This window comes from Idiotropiscis lumnitzeri, chromosome 4 (genome assembly GCF_059441095.1).
Source record: "Idiotropiscis lumnitzeri isolate Australia: NSW breed Sydney's pygmy pipehorse chromosome 4, RoL_Ilum_1.0, whole genome shotgun sequence".
NCBI classification, from domain to species: domain Eukaryota; kingdom Metazoa; phylum Chordata; class Actinopteri; order Syngnathiformes; family Syngnathidae; genus Idiotropiscis; species Idiotropiscis lumnitzeri.
Genome location: NC_142394.1, coordinates 31,434,077 through 31,447,737, shown reverse-complemented (window position 1 = coordinate 31,447,737; position 13,661 = coordinate 31,434,077). Strand labels below are relative to the sequence as shown.

General features: G+C 51.9%; 1 protein-coding gene across 6 annotated transcripts in view; it reads right to left on the bottom strand.

The window, feature by feature from the left end:
• The window catches only part of pcdh7b (protocadherin 7b), a 76,867-nt gene extending 64,203 nt beyond the window's left edge, over positions 1–12,664 (bottom strand). For all 6 annotated transcript variants that reach the window (XM_088294507.1, XM_088294508.1, XM_088294509.1 and 3 more), the window contains exon 1: positions 9,001–12,664. In XM_088294507.1, coding sequence (XP_088150633.1) covers positions 9,001–12,057 — 3,057 coding nt within the window. In that variant the 5' untranslated portion in view covers positions 12,058–12,664. The remainder of the gene's footprint in view (positions 1–9,000) is intronic.
• Positions 12,665–13,661: the final 997 nt, after the last annotated feature.

The window sequence follows — 13,661 nt, the reverse complement described above, 5'->3', positions numbered from 1 at the left end:
AGCTCGTCGCCCGAGACGCGCGTCGACTCGAGTCGAATATGTCGCGTCGGCCACGAATAAACTTTTACGCGTCTTCTCCTCCCACCGTTGCCGTTGACGTCTTTCTTTTCCATCTTTCACATGTCGCCTTTTGAAATCTGCGACTGTCGTTGTTTTTTTCCGATGAATGCTTCTTTGAAACGCGACAACAGTGAGCATTGACCTGCCATCTCAACGTTTCATCATATCAAGCTCATTAAATTTGCCGCTTGCAAGTTTTCACGATGCCTGATGGAAGACTTGGGCATCTTTTTGTCATTTAGAACAAAAAAAAAAAGATTTCTTCCTCCTTTGAGTCTCTTAAAACGGCCGCTTGCAAGCAAAATGGCTGCCATCCTGCTTCAGACCAAAATAGTTGACTTGTTGTTCAGATTCGGGCACGCGGACTCCAGACTTTTCTTTTCTACATTGAAGACATTCGGTTTAGCCGAACTGCTTTTTGTGTTTCCGATCCCTAGCGAGCATCAAATTCGACATCCGCTTGCGTCGCGGTGCGCCTCGTCCGTCATTTTGAGTTGCTGTGTTTGGCTGCTGATCTTGTTCGGTGCATCGGCGACGGTCGCTCTTGCCGCCGCAATAAATTTTCACCCGTGGAAAAAAGAGTTCAAATAAAAAAACGATTCCGAGAGGCCTTAATGCCAACATCCGATTTTTCATGACAAAGGAACTCGGAAGGATGTCGGTGTCAGACCGGACGGCGCGGCCTCGCGCCGTCACCGACGTCCGTCGATGGTCTCGTTTGATCTCGGGGAGGCGGAGCTGTAAAAGAGGGGGTGGGGGGCAACGAATTACGGCTCCCGACGGGGCTTTGACACCGCGACGAGATGAGCCCGTCGCGACGAAGCAACCGCCGCCAATTTAGTGTTGAGGGACCTTGGCGCTGGAAATGTTCCCCGCTTCCCCAGGTGGCTTTATCACAAGATTTTAGTGGAACACGTCGTTCCTGAGCCTCATCCAAGCCAGCGAGGGCCAACTTGTTAGAGTGTGCTGACATTTTTTGAGGGGGATGCTGTCTCTGAGCGATGCTTTGGGCATTGATGGGAAAGCTGTAAAATGGCTTCATCCCCCTCCCCCACCCTCGGCCCCCCAAAATCCAGGCATACTGCCATGGGAGAAGTTAGCAGTGGGTGGGGGGGGCGTCGCTCTATATTGCCATAGTAACAATGGATTGCCCACCAAGGATTCCTGGGCAAACACAGGCATACGCTTGAAACGACGACTGAGGCCCCTCGCCAGAATTACCCCCCCCCCCTCCCCCTTCCCGCCCCCGCGTGTTCAAACAAAACCATGTTGGCACTGATAATGCTAACGATTTCAACATAAATTACAAGGTCTCCGATTGTCGTGTCATGTCCCCAATCCTCGACGAGAGGAGGCTTGCCTGAGTAAAGAAAAGCTTATTCAAAGGAGTCGGCGCACACATGCGCGCGCGCGCACGCCCTCACATCAATCCAACCCCCCCCCTCCCCCGAAAAGAAAAAAAGCCGCCGAGGGAGGTGGCGACGTTTGCGTACGAAGCACATTTGCGCAGACGTCAAACAATCGTCCCCGATTGGCTTCACGGGGGCAAAGTCATCGCAGCCGCTCAAACATTTGCCACGGCGCCTGCAGAATTTCAATGGCGGCTAAACGGCAAACGTCCGACTGGGGAGCTCCGCGACGCACATTTAAATGTCAGCCGTGTTGGCGCTTAGCTGCTTGTCAAAGCCGACCCAAAAAGCGGAAGGGACCGGTAAAAAACAAAAGTGGGGCGCCAAGGAAATGCGACCAATTTTCATTTGCTTTCAGCTAATCTTGTCTTGTAACTGTTTGTAATCCGTGCCGATATTACCGATTCTTGGAATGGCCGATCAATTAAAAGCTGGCTTATTTTGGCTCACTGCGGCACACTTCATTTTCTCTCTCTCTCTCGCTGCTGTGCTGGTGGCCCCGCCTGCAGAAGCAGATTGGCCCGCCCACTGCACCATCTGATTGGTTGCTTGTCGCAGCCAACAAACAGAAAGTTGCTTGTTTGCTTTTTTTCATGTCGAGGCAACGGATTTTGCCGAAATTTGAATACAAACTAATCGAAAACGATTTGCCGTCGTAAACTTTCATGAGATGTTTGTTTTCATCGAACTCAAAGACACGCGGCTGAGTCTGGGCGCTCCGTGCACTTTTTTTCGACTTTTAAAACAAACTTGTCTATTTTGTAAAAAAGCTTCAACAATTTGTAAATCACTCAATTTTTTTCATAAAAATGTGCTTCAAGGCATTTCAACAAAGTTTGGGAGTTTTGATTTTCAAAATGTAGACACCATTTGACCCTTTTTTCAACATATGAATATCGGCGATCGGTCTCCATGACTACTAATAATCGGTATCGGTATCGGCCCTTAAAGAAAGCACATCGGATTTGCATTTCATGGTTTGGAGCTTTGTTGGAGAGCCATTTAAAAAAAAGAAAGTTTGTCAAGCGCTGGCCTAAAACTTGTTTCGTCCTCGCTTATCGTTTAAACGCCTCCTGGCGCGACCATTTGATTGATGTGATTTCCCTTTCCCTTATCGAGCAGAACAGAGCAACAAATGCTCTCCTCATTGGCTCTTTCCTCAAACCTCCCCCAAGGCAGTTCCCGCCGCCGAATCCCGACTCCTTTGCAATTGGGTCCCAAGTGTCGCGCCGGACCGACGGCGGCTAAACGAAGCGTGTCAAAGAGCGGAATTTGCGTCTTGATTGCAACGGGCCGGCCGCCCGCCCACGATTCTTCCTTCTCTCGCTTCATGATTGCAGCAAAGACCGCAAAATGCCGCATGATTCCCGTGCCAGGCTTTGCCCACTCCTTTTCCATCCAAAATGGCGTTTGCGCTCCATCCCGGTGGCCAGGTTGATTTACTGCTCGTTGCTAAGGACTTTGTTGCCGGGGAGCGAACGAGCGCGAGGGCGAGGGCGAGACAACTCGCTCCGGTCTCTTGAGATGGCGCAAAGAGTAAAAGGTGATATCAAAGCCAAATCCCAAACGAGCGGGCAACGCGCCTGCAGCTAAATTGAAACGTCTGGACTTTTCCGCACAATTAGGCCATCTCTGTTTTGCGGCCACCGACAGAGAAGACACGACTTTGCTGGGATATTTTGGCCTTGTCACGACTTGTCGTATCGCGACGTCCTTGAGGGCTGCAAGCGTATGTAGAAATAAATGTCGATAGAAATGAAAACTAAAGTAAAAATCATCCACCTGCGGCCAACCCGTTTTGCGTTCCGTCATTATTTTTGCATCAATGACTATTTTAGTGAACATTTTAAAATATATGATGATATTGCAAAATAATAGAATATTTATCGGAGCTGTCTCATGTGATTTATTTTATTTATTTATTCGATGCTGGCTCATCACTGATGTCATTAGTGGAAGATGTCATCTGTGAGGCATGAATTGTTTTTTTAATGAGTCGCACGTCGCGAGAAACGTTTTCTAGCCAATTCTTTTTTTCTTCATTCTTCGCCTTTTGGCCGCTGAATAACTCAATAAACGTTGATATCAGGTGTCACGCATTTGTGATGCAGATTTTCAAGGAGAAAGTCCAACATTATTGATTTATTTTTTTGGGTCGTTAAAGCACCGGTCACGCTCGCGGCCTCCGAGACGCGCATTCAAATAATGGCTAAACAACTCACGACTTTTTCACATTCATGCAGGATATTGAAAGCCTCTGAGGCATGTCGCTGCCTGGTGTGCAAGATGATGAAGAGGCGGCACCGCGGCTCCCTCGCAGGATACGCTCCCATCGTGTACGGCGCGCCAACCCGGCGCACCGCCGCTGAATTTTGGGCATCAAGGCATTGCCGAGCGCCGCACCTCCTGCATCGTGCGCGCACATAACACACACACGGGGGGGGGGGTGACCCAACCAAAAGGGGGGCCAATCCGAGCAGTCAAGTGATCCTCTTGTCATCGCCATTCCGCCCGCAGACTGTTAAAAGGAAAAGCCGCGCTGGAAATGTAAAGCTCTTCAATTTCTCCTCAGACGCGTCGCCGGATTTCAGCATTTGTTCAGATTTCAGATCTGTCGCGTTCCAAAGGAAGGAAGGTCAAAGTCCAAATGTTGCAACCTGTTTGTGCATCACGCCAAAACAGGTTGCTGCTGTCACAGATGTAAAAAATCAAAAATCAATGTGAACTTGAACCCAAGGTGAAGGTCGGACTTGTTCTTTTGCATTTTTTTAAATAGCAAGCCACTTGCTTTTGTTTTTTTTTCTTGTTCAAAGTCACTTTCGCAACTTCTGGTGGTGGTGCCGCTGTGCCATCCAAATGCAATTTCCAAGACAATCACAACCAAATTGGCGTCATTGGAAATTTTATTTTATTTTTTTTTAAAGAACCAATGCTATCCATTTTGTTTGGTCCCAAAAGCAACTTACAGAATTATTGTTTCAAAGAATTGGATTTTTTCTTAATTAGAGCTTTGAAACGATTAAATTTTTTTCATCGCGTTCAGTCGGATGAAGTCTTGGTGATTAATCACAATTACCGTATTTTTTCCTCATTTTTGAACCATGCGGCTAATACAACAATGCGACTTTTCTGTGGATTTTTCTTTCACCAGTAGGGGTGCTCTAGGGCTCAGAAAACACGCTAAATAAATCTCCATTTTTTTTTCCTCTTGGGTCTGTTCTGTTTTAATTAGCAAAGTTGTTTCCACTGTTTATGCACATGTAGTAAACAACTCATTCACCTGGTGCAGCTTGTAGATGGGTTTTCTTTTTTGTTTTTTTAGATGGGGGGGGGGCGGAGCCTTCTGGCTGTCGCCTTGACATCCTGGACCCTCCCGTGTAAGCGCACCTGCTCGTGGGCGATTCATTTGATGGCTCGAGAGACAAACCAACAAAGACGAGGAAAATTTAGAGCGCCTTGTAACTCCGTTGATGACGCCAAAACAAAGAAAAAAAAAAGCTCCGATGAGTTTAGCTTACCGATCGCTGGTCCGATTGAAGATCGATGTCAGTTATCGGAAAAGAAATTCTTACGGCATTGAATGGATCCGTCGGAATTGATTTTCTTGACGTCCGGTGCCCGCTCGACTCGCTTGATTTCTGAAGTCGCCGGTTAAGACTTGAAAGCCGCTCAGGTCTTCCTGCCACATTTCGGCAGACGGATTCCACCAAAAACTCACGAGACGCAACCTTTTTGAATCCCGACAGCAGACTGCCTGAGGGCTTTTTTGCACAACGCGACAAACCCGCCGCGCCGCAACACCGCCCGCCTCTGCCAGACATGTTTGCAAGTTTGATGAGCTCCACACAAAACCGCCGCGGCGGCCGTGAGTCGCACAAACGAGCGTCACGTCTGATCTGCGTTGCAATGCCAACGGTCGGCAGGCGGCCATTCCCCCGAGTCCGACCGCGCCGCCGCTGAAGCGATGTTCCCATCCGGCCGCCGTGAATTCCCGCAGTCGATACGGGGCGGCGGCACGAGGAAACGGCGGTCCGGCGCGGCGCATCATCGACCCGGGGAGCCTCGTAAAAGTCAATTTGCTCCACAAGCTCCCGCTAACAATCGCCGCGGAGAAACACGTGAATCGGCGGCGTCCAAATCCAATTCCACGTTCGATGACGGCAAATTGAAAGACGGGGCGGCATCCCGGACGGGCAATCAAGATGGCGGGCCGCCAGAGTCGCTCTCTCTTTCCAACCCCTTCTCGCGGTATCTTTCTTATCGTGACAGATGTCGAGAGCGGGAGCGGCTCCTTCAATCACAAGTGGCGTTTTTTGGGGTTGTTGTTGTTCTGAGACGAATTTCAAGCTCGCGGGCGCATTTATCATCGGCAGAGAAGACGACTGAACGCAAAGACAAAGCTTTGCCTTTTCGTCACCAAAATCAATAAATCCTCCCACCGTCACGTCGCAAATGTCCAAGTTGACGTCCGCAACCTCGAGGCAGCGTTTTTTTTCCCAAAGCGAATGCTTGAAACAAAAATGAATCCAAATCAATTTGAAGAGAACCAAACGCTTTTTGCATCGGCACGGACGACGATGGAGGGCCCATCTTTGTTTTTTTGTTTGTTTTTTTCCTCGGCGTGGAGCGGTTGCCGGGCGACGGTCGGCCCGACGATCGTTCGCCTCAACCTCAACGCCGGCGGGCCGATTGAAACTCACTCGAGAGCGCTCTCGTTTTGCGGACGTGGACAGTGACTGACGACCTCAGCGATCAAACCGTCTGAAAGCCGGACTGGGAACCTCGAAAGCAAAGATTTGTTTTGGTTTTGCTTCCAAATGCAAGCACTTGGCTCTCTGGAATGTCGGGCCACTTCTCGCTTTTCTCTTCTGAAAATATTTGTGAGCGACAAGGGGGCACGACACGCCCGCCAACGTGTCAAAAGGTAAGCAGAGCTGCACGGACTGACCGGCCTTGTTTCTTCACTTCCCGTTTATTTGAAAACGAATTTGTTTGGACTTGTTTCGTCGCAACAACAAAAAGAGTTCCTACGAGTTGAATTTCCGAGCGGATCGAGACACTTTCCAAATATTTTCAGAGCTAAACTCTCCTCACAAGATCTTAAATCAATAACTCTGACGTTCTATTGAGCCCAAAATTTTGCCTATCAGCATTTGATGTTTTTTTTTTTGCGTGTCAGTTCGTCTCTTGTTCAACTTTCAGTGGCAGCAGACATTAAAATGAACAAGAAATTGAAGAAAAGACGCTGAGCCGATCATTATTTTTGAAAATTGGCCCAAGTTTGTTTTTTTTTGTACTCAACAGTTTCTTACTAAAATATCTCGATCCGACCTTCGCTAAAGTGGATCTCGATGGATTAAAAGACAAATAAGGAAGGCCCGCCATCTTGATCTTCGCTCTGTCGAGTTGTCAAGTTGCGCTCATTAGCGTTGGCTTTCCGTTCGCCGCGTGAATGAAAATTGCAAAAAGATTGAATTTGATTTTCAATCTTCGCCAAGTGGGGCAAACGCTCGGCCGTGTTTTGTACATCCACGCGCCGCATACGTTTCCAGATTGAAGATTTGCGTGGCTACGAATGCTCCTCAGGTGACCCGGTGTTGCCGCGGCAACGGACGGCGACGCATCGCCAAGGCGTCGGCCCCGAGACGAGAAATCCCGACGTCGGCGTGTGGACCGAGGCCTCGCTTGCCGCAGGTCAAAGGTCATCCTTGTGAGGCCCAATCACAAAACACAAGCAAAGACCTTTGCTCATTTATTTCAATCCCCGCCCTGCGTTCGTGTCACAAAGGAAACCGCCGCCAAGAATCCGAAAAAGATGACGCCGCCGCGACGTGCGTTAATAGTTTGGAAATGTCCAGATGAGTTGCTTTTGAACAAGTCGGTCAAAAGCGGAAAGGCCGCTCATCCCGCACGGTTGCCTGGTTACCCACTTGGCCAGGTTGCCTTTGCAATTATGGCAAGATCACCAGGATGAGGGCGCCGAGAAAAGAAAGCCGAGAGCGAGAGGTTACAGTGAATGCTTGCTATTATCCCGCACCCCCGCCCCCCTCCCCGAGGGTCCTTGTCGGAACACTGGGGGCCTTTCTCCGGACCTTGCAACAGGCCCGTCTTTCTTGTTGCCGCTTTCGCTCTCTTCTCATGGACGGGACGAGCGCAACGATCATTATGAAGGCCGTCAAATGCAATACGCACCCGCAAGCCGCTACGTATCAAAACTCCCAAAAACGCTGACCCAGTCACGTCCAAAAAAAAAAAAAAAAAAAATGTAAATTGCATTTCAAATCCGAACCAAAACAATAATACGTTTAGTGGCAATTAGCGACGCTGCCGACAACAAACGCAGAGACTGCGGCGAACATTCAGCAGTAAATAATTCCAGAAGTGGAGCACAGTGGCACGAAAGACAATGCGGAGGATAGAGTGCCCTTTTAATTATGTAGGAGACATCCAAAAGCAACAACGCTCGACACCCGCGGGGGAGTCGCTGGCCAAATAGACAATATTAGAAGCTGGCAAGACAATTACACACACACACACACATATATATATATATGTGCAGGACCCCCCCCGCACCCCCTGCCAAGAAGAACAAGTGAAGCGTTTCGAAGGGCGTGATGTGATGACAGGCAGCGAATGGGGAAAGAAAAAAAAAAGCTTGTACAGCACGGGTGGGTGCGTGCCCCACACCGGGTTGAGAAAAAAAAAAAGATATACTCAATGTCAAATAAAAGCAGAAACAGATCAATAATTAATTTCTTTGCCTAATCTAGCCCGACGGAGCACCTCGGCAAATCACCTGCTTTTTTTTTTTTTCTTTTTCCCATTTTCTCGTCATGCCTCCGAGTTTTCATACTAGGCCAGAAGCTTTTTTTTTTTCTTTCCTTTTGTGAAGAAGCAAACAGAAGGAAGCTAAGACTCGCTGCAGGGCAGACGAGACAAGAGAAGCGTTTCGGGGAAGAGATAAAGTCAGACACAATATCGATGGCGATGGAAACGAAAATGTGCAAACGGAATCTCATCGGAATGAAACGTACGCGGGAATGTTGACGCCATCTCATGACCAGATGGGGCCTCTTATTGGCCAGGACCAAAGCGTGTTTGCTGAACTCTCGTCTACCTGCCTCCCCTTTCTGCAAGAAGAAAAAGGCCGCCCACGCCCCCGCCCCTCCCCCCCCCGCCTCTGGGATAAATTAAGCGCAAAGCAAAGCCTTATGCGAGCTGCCTGCAACCTTCCGGACACATTCGCAGCAAGCGAAAGAAACGTCGGGCCCGGCCCCGAGCGGTCACGATTTCCCTCATCGCAAGCATTGCGCTCCCTTCCGATATTGCATGTGAATGGCACTCCAAACCAAAACAGATCAATACTGCTAACTTGACACACATTAGCGACATAAAGGCAACACGACTACTGAGACTCGCCCTGTCAGAACGCATTACGCCAGACAAAACACGGAGAGAAGGAAACGGAATACATTTAAGAGTGGCGGCGGCGGCGAAAGAAAAGCAACACGGCGGCGACGCCTCTTCTTACCTGTTTGTTGTACTTGTTGATGGTCTGAGCGCTGTAGTCGGAGCAGTGGTCCGATCCCAGCGAAATGTTATCTCCGGTGCCGACGAAGGTGTTGGCCGGGGGCAGGTCCTGAACGGCCTGGTGCTTCTTGCCGGCCGTGGGCGACTGCGGGTGAAGCTGGACGGTGGGCAGCGGCGAGCTGGACTTGTAGTGGCGGGCCAGATCGGGGCTGCCGGGGCCCCCGTTGACGGAGCGGTAGCGGCCCATGCCGGGGCTGTCGGAGCGCTTCTCGTTGACGCCGTCGTAGCGCTGGCCGTTGGGTTTGGACGCCTCCACGGTGACGATGCTGCTGTAGAGGGCCTGCTTGGATTTCTGCTTGCGCTTGTCCTTCTTGGGCTTCTTGGACTTGTCGTGTTGCTGCGGCGTGAAGAAGTCCTCGTGGTCCTTCTTGCCGGCTTCGTAGCCGTTCTTGTTCTTGGGGCGGCAGTAGCGGGCCGTGACCACCACCAGGATGATGAGGATGACGGTCACGATTCCCGAGACCACGCCGACGGCGATGCTGAGGCGCTGTTTGCTCAGGTCGTAGTTGGGGTCGCCGGCGATGTCGGTGCCGAGCGACGTGCTCAGGCTCTTTGCCACCTGAGCCTCCACCACGGTGGAATTGGAAAGCGTCTCGTTGACGTAGACGTGGACCAGTGCGGCGGTGCTCTGGGAGGGCTGCCCGCTGTCGTTGACCCGGACCACCAGCCGGTGCAGCCCGTAGTGCTTCTGCCCCAGCTTCGCCACCAGTGAAATGACGCCGGTGGCGCCGTCGATCTGGAAAAGCCCGAAGGGGTTGCCGCCGACGATGCCGTAGCTGAGGTCGGCGTTGATGCCCGTGTCGGTGTCGGCGGCGATGACGGTTCTCACCACGGTTCTGACGTTGCTGGAGGGCGGCAGGAGCGTGTACGAGCCGTTGTTCGGGAAGGTGACGCCGGGCGCGTTGTCGTTGTCGTCCATGACAAACAGCGAGACGGTGGCGGTGGCCGAGCGCGGCGGCTGGCCCCCGTCCACGGCCTTCACGCGGAACGCGTACGTGCTCTTCTGCTCTCTGTCGAACGAGAGGCTGGAGAAAATGGTTCCGGTGTCGTTTTCGATTGAGAAGATCTCTTCCTCCTCCTCGATGAAGAGACTCATTTGTGCGTTTTGACCTCGGTCGGCATCGATGACGGTCACCATGCCGACCGGGCTGTTTGGCTCCAGGTTCTCTTTGACGTAGAAGGTGAAGACGTCTTGCATGAACTTGGGCTCGTTGTCGTTTTTGTCGGCCACGAGGACGACGACCGTGGCCGAGCCCCGCAAGGCGTTGGCGCCCTTATCTTTCGCGATCACTTTGAATTCGTAGCGCTCCGTTTGCTCGCGGTCCAGGACGGCGTTCACCCGGATGTCGCCGCTGTCGGCGTCGATGGAGAAGACGCCGTTGGCGGACGAGTCGAGCGAGTAGCTGATTTCGGCGTTCTTGCCGCTGTCGGCGTCGCCGGCGGCCACCGTCGTCACCCTCTCGCCGGGCGCGTTGTTTTCCGAGAAGGACACCTCGGCGACATTGAGGTTGAAGACGGGCGCGTTGTCGTTGGTGTCGCCCACTTTGACAATCAGAGAGTTGTTGCTGGCCAGGCTGGGGCTGCCGGAGTCCACCGCCACGATGACCACGTTGTATTCCCGCACGGCCTCGTAGTCCAGCGGCGCCGACGTGTGCAGGAAGTATTTCTTCTTATTCTGCTCGCCCTCCATCTCGCTGGCCGGTTTGAGCTGGAAGGGCACGTCGCCCACCACCGTGCACGTCACCATGCCGTTCTCGCCCTGGTCGCGATCCGACACCTGCACCAGGGCGATGGGCGTGTCCACCACCACGTCCTCGGCCACGTTGGCCACGCCGTCCTTCAGGAAAATGCGTCCGATTTTGCGAATCTCGATGGCGGGCACGTTGTCGTTCTCGTCCTTAATGTTCAGCACCACGGTGGCCTTGTCCAATTTGGGCGGCTGACCTCGGTCGCGGGCCATCACCGTGAAGCGCAGCTGGCTCACTTCTTCGCGGTCGATGCGGTGCAGCACACCGAGCCAGCCCGTGCTCTCGTCCAAGCGCAGCAGCCGCCGCACCGACTCGGTGGCGGCCCCGAACACGTACTCGATTTGACCGTTGACCCCCACGTCGGCGTCGGCCGCCTTGAGCTGCAGAATGGGGGCGCCGGGGGAGCTGTTCTCCAGCAAATCGGCCTCGTACACGCTCTTCTCAAAGCGAGGGCTGTTGTCGTTCACGTCGGTGATCATCACCCTCAGGATGGCCTGGGAGGAACGCGGCGGATCGCCCCCGTCCCTCACGCGCAGCGTCAGCTCGTAGGAGTCTCTCTGCTCCCGGTCCAGCGCCCCTTTAATGATGAGCTGCGGCTGCTTCTCGCCGTCGGTGGTGTCGGCCACTTGCAGCTCGAAAACGCCGCTCCTGCCGGCGCCCTCGTCCGATCGCCGCTTGTCTCCCGACGAACGCCGGGCGTTGTCGCCGCCGTCCTGAATCAGCTCGTACCTCTCGATGCCATTCCTGCCGAAATCTCGGTCGGTGGCCGTGGGCAGCAGATAAAGGGTTCCGATGGGTCTGTTTTCCTCCACGGACAGCGTCAGCACGGGCGAGGGGAAAGACGGGGTGTTGTCATTTATATCGGAGATGATGACCTTTCCCTCAAAGAGGTCAACCCAGCTCTGGGCCGGTCCGATGACAGACACCTCGAAATCGATGAAGCACTCGTTCTCGTCGAATATCATCTGGCACTGTTGTAATTTCTCGCGGTCGATACGTCTCTCGTTGGTGCTGAGCTCGCCCGTGATGTTGTCGATCTTGAAAAAATCCGAGCCCGACTCCAGCGTGAAAGTCACCTCGCCCGAGCCCGCGACGATGCCCAGGTCGGCGGCCACGTTGCCCACCCGCACGTCCGGCGGTCCCTCCTCGGCCAGCCGGTACCGGAGCACCTGTTTGGCGGCGGGCTGATGCACAAACTGCAGGATAAGCATGCAGTAGTAGAAATAGTCCACTGCACCAGTAGTCCTCATTGCTCCCTTGTCAGTGTCCACCAAAATGACCACAAAAAAAAAAAATCACTGCTGGATGCCGGAATAAAGCGAGACTTCTTCTACATCACTCCTGCTGCAGTGGAAGACAGGAAGTTTCCCCCTCTCGCCTCCTCTATGAATTTAAATGATGCCTCGAGTTAAAAAAAAAAAAGGAGGCTCGGCGCACTGCTGAATTTTCACTCGCGTAAAAGGCGCCTGCGAGTGAAAGCTGTTCGCATGGTTGTCACTCACGTTTTTCTGCGCAGGATCGCTCCTTCTTGCTGGCCAATATTCCTCTGACGTCCACGCGAGTCAGTGAAAAAAAAAAACAGCCTCCTTGCTCAAGCTGATCTCATCCTGCAAGTCACTTAGTTATGTTTCCCGTTGCCACGCAAATCCACGAAAAAAAAAGACGACACGGCTGCAAAATGAATGTAGATCCCATGTGAATTCTGTTCTTTAGTTTTGACGACAAGCCGTCGCGGATGCAGCGACCTGACCACTTGCCTGCAGACGAGTGTCGGCAGCCTCTTTCTGCAGCAGCCGGAGAGGGACGCGCAAATGATATTCCTCTCTCTCTCTTCTCTCTCGCTTCACCCCCCCCACCTCCTCTCCAGCACTGCGCGTAAACATGCACGCGCTTGCGATGCTGTCAGGCAGGACTTGGTAACATCTGAATCCATTTCGATGACGCGCTCAAGGAGCGGGACAGGCTGCGCGCGCACACCGGACTGTTGCGATGATTTGAGAAAAGACCGCAAAAAGGAAAGCTGACTGTAGCAACTTCAAGAGAGTTGAAATTGACGTTGTGCTTGAGACTATTGTGAAGCTGCGAGCGAGCACTGGAGGTGCACAAAAAAAAGAGAGAAAAAAAGCGGATTGGCTCTGGCTCGAAGCAACGCTTTTCCTTGCTGACTAGCGCCCTCTATCGTTCGATTGCAAACAGACACGAGAGCCTTGAGCAGCATCAGAAGGGATTGAGACACGGGTGTGTTATTTTTATACCTCTGATATCTGTATCTCTCCACTCCATTGTTGTTGTTTTTGGGTACTATTTATGTCCCAATGTTGTCACAGTTTTTCAGCTCCATTGAAAGAGGCAAAATATGAAAAGGGAACCTACTCACAACCAGACAGATCAATGTTTTTGGGCATTTTTTTTGGTGGAAATTTACACTTGCGGCTGCCATTTGAAAACGGACATGTGTACTTTCCACTTTGTTCCGTTCTGTTTTTCTACTGCCTTGCATTTTCCCTTGATGTGGCAGCACTTCACGTGTCGTCAGGCCACGGCATGAAAATAGCTTCAGCTTAAAATAGCAAATAAGATTTTGCTCAAATGGTACGGTATCCATCGTGTATGACATTGACTAACTTGCTGCCGCTTCGCAAAGGTAAGCATGCGGCATTTGTCATTAGATCAAGGTGTACCTAATGAAGCGTCCGCCGAGCGGCGGGCAGTGATCAATGCCTTCGCGTTTGCTTCAGAAACATCCTGGATGATTTACGAGCAATAGAGCAGCCCGAAAAAAAATAATAAAATGAAACGCTGCTGTGCCGCTAGTCGACTCCTGCAGGAAATCAATCAGTCTAATCAATCCTAA